General features: G+C 46.6%; 1 protein-coding gene across 1 annotated transcript in view; it reads left to right on the top strand.

Moving 5' to 3' along the window:
- Positions 1 to 1,585: 1,585 nt before the first annotated feature.
- hs6st1b (heparan sulfate 6-O-sulfotransferase 1b) overlaps positions 1,586 to 7,828 on the top strand; it is a gene marked incomplete at its 3' end in the record, with an annotated part of 47,537 nt that continues 41,294 nt past the window's right edge. The window contains exon 1 of the mRNA XM_083689524.1: positions 1,586 to 2,382. Within this exon, the coding sequence (XP_083545650.1) occupies positions 1,862 to 2,382 (521 nt within the window). The 5' untranslated portion in view covers positions 1,586 to 1,861. The remainder of the gene's footprint in view (positions 2,383 to 7,828) is intronic.

Raw genomic sequence — 7,828 nt, 5'->3', positions numbered from 1 at the left:
AGCAGTTTTGAGAGTTGCAGCGCTGATAGACCACACTCATACTATCCTCCAGCAACAATTACTGCAGTTCTACGCCAGTTCATTTACATAGTTCAACTCCACGTGCAGGGAAACGCAACCTGATACTAGATGATGAGTACTAATGTGTGGGCTGCGTTTCGGTCCTGCATTCAGGCACGACATGTGAAAGCATCATTGTATAAACATTCCATTCTTCAACATAACAAGAGCTCTAATGGTGTCTCTCAGAACGTTTTAAAGCTGCATGGTAATCATCATTGCTGTGCTGAGAGGGATCAGGGTCATTCCTCCCACTATAATGACAAACACACAGGGTTAATGCATGGATAAATGCCCGTGTGAGCAGCACTCTCACAGAGCTGCTGGAACACAGCAGGATAGACGGGAGATAACGTCAGAGATGGTAGAGACAGTCGCTCTGCGTAGAGATTATGTTGTAGATTTAATCAGATTTATTTCTGGTGTGCATTGTCAGTGCGATTGTGATTATGACACTGATTATGAGGTTTATAATCTAGAGGATGGAATTAACTTTTAATTGATTGAGCGTGTCCGTGAGATACTGACTAATGGGAGGCGAGTTCACACCTTTTCCCCCAGAAAAACTGTTAAACTCCATGACAATGTTATTGTTAGAGTGATAACATCAACACAGGTAAGGTGTTTTCCGAAGATAAAAACTAAACAGAAAATCGAGACAATGGTTTGATGAAGTAAGTGTCAGCATACTGTTAACTGACACCGTGTGAAAATTCACAGCAGATGTTGGTAGGTAGTGAGTGCTGTGGTCAATGCAGTGTCGCCCTCTACTAATGAATTCACGTACAACAACTCGAACACATCACACATTTCCATCGTTTCTACGGGGTTGGTTTTCTGGATGAGGCATTTACGCCTCACAAGAATTTCGTTTTTTCTTTTCTTCCCTCTAGCTGCAGTCCCCCTATAAGTCACACAGTAACATCAGTAGAAGTGTTCATTGGCTGCCATAATGACGGTACTCTCGGCATCAAAACGGAGGGAGAAATTCTGATTCTCTTCATCCACCGAACATGCACTTGCTGTGAGAAGGCATGTTTTCTCTTTTCTGCCTTTACTGTGTTGAGGATGAACATTGTGTGGAAACAAATCCCCCTAAAATATTCTATTCTATTCTATAGCCTACTACTATACTATACTATACTATACTATACTATACTATACTATACTATACTATTCTAGTCTATTCTTACAACATGTAAGAACAACTGCGGGCGTTGAATGCCAAGCAAAGCAATAAATGCACTAAAAGCAATATCGGTTTCTTTTCTTTTCTTGCGTGTCTGAGATGTACATGAATGTGTGTACAGAAGTGGGAGACGCTGTGCATGCTGGTCCGCAGGCTGCAGAACAACCGTGGAGAGAGAGAGAGGGAGAGAGAGAAAGAGAGAGAGAGAGAGAGAGAGAGCGAGAGAGCGAGAGAGAGAGAGAGAGAGAAGGGAAGGGGGAAGGGGGGGGAGAGAGAGAGAGGGGGGGGGGGAGAGAGAGAAAAAACTATCTGGACGTCACACACTGGCTCAGAAACCAACAGTTTCGCAGGAGAAGAGGGTAGCTGTGACTTCATCCGAGAGGTTCAAAGTCGCTTTTTTGATCCGCTACTCTGGATCGATGCCCAATCGGATTGTGCTGGCTCTGTGAGAGCTGCGGAGATACGATGTCTCCAACCCCGAACTCTCATCACCACTCCGCCGCCACGGTCCTCTGAGCAGCCCCGACCTCACCGTCTATGGAGCGGCGCACGGACAGCGGAACGCTCCGGTACCAAGTACCCCCGATCCGGTGATTTGGGAGATGGTAACAAATGAACGACACTGGAGGGATCATGGTTGAGAGGGGCAGCAAATTCTTTTGGATCGTCGTCGGCTCCGTGTTCTTCATGCTGATCCTGTATCAGTACGTCGCTCCCGGGGTGATGAACTTCGGCTCCCCGCAGGGCTACGTCCTCGCCGAGGACAACATGGATATTTTCCCCACCCCAGATCCCCATTACGTGAAAAAGTTCTTCTTCCCCGTGCGGGACCTGGAACGCACCGTTGATTTCGAAATCAAAGGTGAAGACGTGATTGTGTTTCTCCACATACAGAAGACTGGCGGAACCACTTTCGGGAGACATCTGGTGCAAAACGTTCGACTAGAGGTGCCCTGTGATTGTAGACCGGGGCAGAAGAAGTGTACCTGCTACCGTCCCAACCGAAAGGAGACCTGGCTGTTTTCGAGGTTCTCCACCGGCTGGAGTTGCGGGCTACACGCCGACTGGACCGAGCTGACTAACTGCGTCCCCGGAGTGCTAAACAAAAAAGAAAATAAATCGAAAAAATTGAGGTATTGGTGGAATGTTTTTTTTAATGTTATGTACTCTCGTTATCTCTCTCTCTCTCTCTCTCTCTCACACACACACACACACACACACACACACACACACACACACACACACACACACACACACACAGAATTGTTATTGTTATTGAATTGGCAGGTATCATGCTATGTTTTCCCCATACTGAGGACATATTGGCCAAATTAAATGCTGCATACTTCTAGGCAAATGACAGGCTACAGGAGGTGGTTGCACAATATGGCATTCATTAATCAATAGCTGGGTGTAGAGTTGAAGCGTGTTGGGAGAGACACACAGCCGCAGCCCCCTGTTGCCCGCTTCCTCGGCCCTGGCGGGTTACTAACAGCTCCTAGAACTTTGGGGTGAAAGTGGAAATTGACTGCGTTATCAACAGCGTTTGTGAACACACACTGGAGAGTCCTGTACTGTGTGAAGTGGTCGCTGTAGTAAAACACGTTAAAGCATATAGTCACATCTGGGGCGTCAAGAGCAGACAATACACTTTTACCACCTAGTTTTATAACCTGGTTATTACAGAAGCAAGATCATAAGCTTTTCTGGATGGGCCGATTTTTCTTAGCTGACACCTAAACACAATCTTGGTGGCTCCATGTTCTGTCATCATGTTTGGAATAGCCTACCTTATGAATTGACTTCACTGAAAGCACTTATTCAGTCACAATGCACACTAACCCTAACCCTAACCCTAACCCTAACAGGTAACAACTGTACGAATTACTGAACACCAAATAGGTCGACACATATGTCAGTTAGTTTGGATCAGACATGACATTGTAATCATGTTGATCCGTAAGAGTTCTCTTGAGTGGGACTGCAGGTGATCGAGCCATGCTGGATTCGATCAGGGCTGTATTACAGTATATACATCATGGGTTTCATCAGGGCTGTGTCATGTCCACTCCAGCAGCCTCCGGGGCTATTTTGACTAGCAGGGACACCAGGGATCCTGTGTGGTATTCCTGCCATCCGTCAAGGCGGTAGAGGGGTTTCCCTATCGGCCCAGGGGCTCCAGGGGTATGGCACCATCGTAACCCTGGAGATTAGCTAGGACCCGGGTCTATCTATAGCTGCACGAGCACCACTCTAGCATAGCTTCATAATGTCATAACTATTATCATCTTTGACACCGCGTCTGTCATGAAACATTGCATCACTCACTACTACAAGGTTTACAGTACATAGATGCTTCGCACAAATCATCCATAAGCAACGTCAAAGCACATAAAGGCTGATGTGACAGGCCTTTTCATGTGGTGCTTTTAAGTTTGAAGATCTGACGCGATTGCCTGTTCTTCTGGTATTCTCTGATGTGTCTGCATCACAGAAGGCTCACATCAGCCAAAGCGTACTCGCAAAACAAAGCTCTGGATCGTGAGCGCAGAGCCCCAAACGGTTGAGGAGAAGGGCCTTTAAGTCTGTGGTAACAAAGCGCCTATCGCCGTAGACGCTCTTTCTGAAGGTGATGCTGATGGAAATTGGGAATTTCATGGATGGTTATGTCCAATCACAGCGTGAGGAGAGGCTAGAAAAGTGAGCTGAAGTGGTCTAATGCTGCACACTGCCGCCTGAGCGCTTCTCTTACGTCCCTGAACGCTGCTCTAATCTGCCTCTCCCGCCAGACGAGACACACCCGTTATTACACCCGTTATTACACCCGTTGTTACACACGCTATGACAGACATTAGCACTGTCACAGGCAGCCCTGGCCGACCAATGCACATCAACAAGTCGCCACAGCCAGTAGGAACCGTGGTAATATCCTTGAAATGAAAAGGGAAAGGAAGGTTCTGCAGCACAAGGCCCTTCAAACCTGCCACCAGCCCGAGATACAAGTAGATCCCACTGCTTTCGTTCCCCTCTCAGCTGTGAAAGCAGATGCTCTGGCCTAAATGTTTCTGATTAGCTTCCTCGTTAGCTTTATATCACGGCGTCATTTCCTTGTAAATTCAATACAGTATTTGATCATGGTCTGTAGCGATGTGGTTTCCTTGTTAGACCTGTATGTGTGTTGTAATTCGGTGCAGAGTGTGGAGCGGTTTAATATCCTTCTGTAATGAGTTTTATGGAGGGGGCAGTAACTGATTATGACCATCATTAAGTCGGCAGTAAAGACTCATTATCTGAGTTCCCCCCCGTGAAAACTCATAACGACACACACACGCACACACGGACACACTCACGCACGCACACACACACACACACACACACACAGACACACATACATATATACAAATACACAGTTTCTTTGCTAAACGCTAAATCCACCATTTTCAAAAATGTACTTTCTCTTGTTTAAAATGATTCCTGTCATGTCATAAAACCCCCTGATACATTTGGATGGACAGTAGCTAGACACACGCGCGCACACACACACACACACACACACACACACACACACACACACACAGACAGACAGACAGACAGACAGACAGACAGACAGACAGACAGACAGACAGACAGACAGACAGACAGACAGACAGACAGACAGACACACACACACACGTGATGATACGTATAATGTAACTTCTTGATGGCATGATGAGACAGAGCTCATCATAATAGACTCTTCTAGACTGATAACATTGCTCTTGAGTGATGGTAATCTGGACATGCTACAATAGCTAGTCTGTAGCATACAAACACACACACACACACACACACACACACACACACACACACACACACACAGTGATGCCATTGTTCTATATCTGGCAGCGTATCTGTGAACTGAATGTGGGTATTGGGTCTATTAAAGGACACTATCTCTATCTCTATCTAAAAGGCTTCCAATAGTGTTATTAAGAGGTTAGAGTGTGTAGTCCATGCCGGAACATATTGTGGAATGTCTCATACTGTACCTCTCACTAGAGAACATATCTATTACCTAATGTGACCAGAGCAGACAGTGATTACTGTTGAGAGTTAGGGGCCACCCACACCAGGGAAGAGTGATCTCACAGACTCATCACCCAGTCAGTCAGCCATCATCAGATGGCAGATGTTTCATTGATTGTTGCAGTTAGAGATGCAACGGTCCGACACCGAGCGTCGGCACTGGGCGGATATTGGCCTAAAATTTGGGTTCAGAGATAGGGAATGCTATTTACCGATCCTGCGCCATTAAACTGCCGTAAAAACTTGGCAAACACGCGCACTCTCGACGAACGGCTGCACGGCTGAGAAGACACATGACGACAGCCACGTCTGCGGTCCGGAATGACTTCACTCGTAAAACCGTTGGTCGTAAAATCTCGTGAGTGTTTCGAGGGGTTGGCGATAGCACGTCGCATTTCAAAAAAAGGAGAGAGCCTTTTATCCGATCGGTAGTCGAAATCGTCCGATACTCAAAGTCCAGTACTCAGAATCGGTATTGGCAATGAAAAAGTCGTATCTGTATCTGTGCATCCCGAGTTGCAATTGTAAACATCATGTCCTGTCTTCCTATAGAGAAAAATCCACTGAATGGACAGTTAGAGGCTCAGGTGTGGGTTTGTCCCTAGAAAGTAGTGTCGTAGCAGCAGGGGAGGCCGGTGGAGGCAGAAACCGGAGGACGGGGCACATTGACGAAATGGTTATGGTTATCAAACACGTTTTGCCTCCCCTGCTATCCCCCCTAAGACAGTCATAAGACAGAGACTGGATAACCTACACATGGCCGAAGCAGAGACAGTCATATCTCTGTTGTTGGATACCGTTTGATACCGTTCCTCATTCCTTTCCATGCATAACAATGAGCCCGTCCTCCAATTTCTACCTCCAGTGGCCTCCACGGTGCAGTAGCGTGAGCTAAGCTCGCCAGGGTCAGGAGAGAGCAGAGGGGACATTAATAGCTCCTGTGGATCCTTGGAGCCTCTGAACCCTGCTACTTCCACTGCTACCTCTGGAAGCCTGTTACAACGTGGTGTGACTGAGAGGCAATCATAACACTGCTGGCTTTTGGACCTGATGTACTGCTTCTATGTGTATGTGTGTGTGTGTGTGTGTGTGTGTGTGCGTGTGTGTGTGTGTGTGTGTGTGTGTGTGTACGTGTGTGCGTGTGAGTGCGCGGACAGGGGCATGACCCAGCAGCTGTCTGAGGTAACAAATGGAAAGCAAAACTCTCTCTGGCTCTCCCTCACAATCTGTGAGACTACGGAGAGTGGTTGTGTGTGTGTGTGTGCGTGTGTGTGTGTGTGTGTGTATGTATGTTCTTGTGTGTGTCTGAGAGAGAGGGAGAGAGAGCGAGAGAGGAGAGGGGCTGGTTTAGCTTAACATTTGAGATATTCTATGAGTAATTTGTTTACCCTGAGGGAAACCTGACCCTTAGCTATTCACCCTAGCCCTGCAGTGTTTACAGACAACTCTGTCTACTCTGCTCGGAGTGTAAAGTGCTGCTTTACACTCATACATCCTGTAGGCAGAAGCTGCATTCTACTGAGGTCAGAGAGCGAGGGATTCTGACTGACTGTTGTGATGGTGGTTATTTTGTTAACATTTTGTTGTTTTGTCCACAAACCGTACACCGAACCGTTTACTGAGCTCACCCAGATGACCCTGACGGTCCTCTGTGGCTCAGTCGGTAGAGCTGGCATTGCAGAGGTTGTAGGTGCAATTTCCACTGGGACCCATATGTACTCAAAATGGTTGCACTCACTGTGCTGTAGGTAACTTTGGATAAAAAAGCGTCCGCTAAATGTGTTCTATAGATATACACTCACGATCATGTTATTAGGAACACTATATTAATATTGGGTATGGCCTCCCTTTGCTCTCAAAACAGCCTCAATTCTTCGTGGCATTGATTCCACAAGATGTTGGAAACATTCCTTTGAGATTCTGGTCCATGATGACATGATTGCATCACGCAATTCCTGCAGATTTTGCAGGTACAGTTTCAAGTTATGAATCTCCCGTTCTACCACATCCCAAATGTGTTCTATTGGATTCAGATCCGGTGACTGGGAAGGCCACTGAAGAACACTGAACTCATTGTCATGTTCATGAAACCAGTTTGAGACGACTTTTGCTTCGTGACATGGTGCATTATCATGCTGGAAGTAGCCATTAGAAGATGGGTAAATTGTGGCCATGAAGGGATGCACATGGTCAGCAACAATACTCAAATAGGCTGTGGCATTCAAGCGATGATTGATTGGTATTAACAGGCCCAAAGTGTGCCAAGAAAACATTCCCCACACCATTACACCACCTCCACCATGAGAAGGTGTACAGGTGTTCCTAATGATGTGTTTGTGAGTGTATACCTAGAAAGCAGCAGATCAAATAGGCTGAAAGATCCATACGTGACTTGATGTCGGTTCAATTAATTCTATTTCTACAGCCTCCCCACCATCTCCTCTCTCTCTCCTCCCTCCATTCTCTCTCTTCTCCTCCCTCCATTCCTTCTCCTCTCTCTCCTCTCCTCTCCTC

Source organism: Argentina silus (assembly GCF_951799395.1).
Source record: "Argentina silus genome assembly, chromosome: 1".
Lineage (NCBI taxonomy): Eukaryota > Metazoa > Chordata > Actinopteri > Argentiniformes > Argentinidae > Argentina > Argentina silus.
Note: the sequence above shows the minus strand (reverse complement) of the source record. Positions and strands in the feature narration are given on the sequence as shown.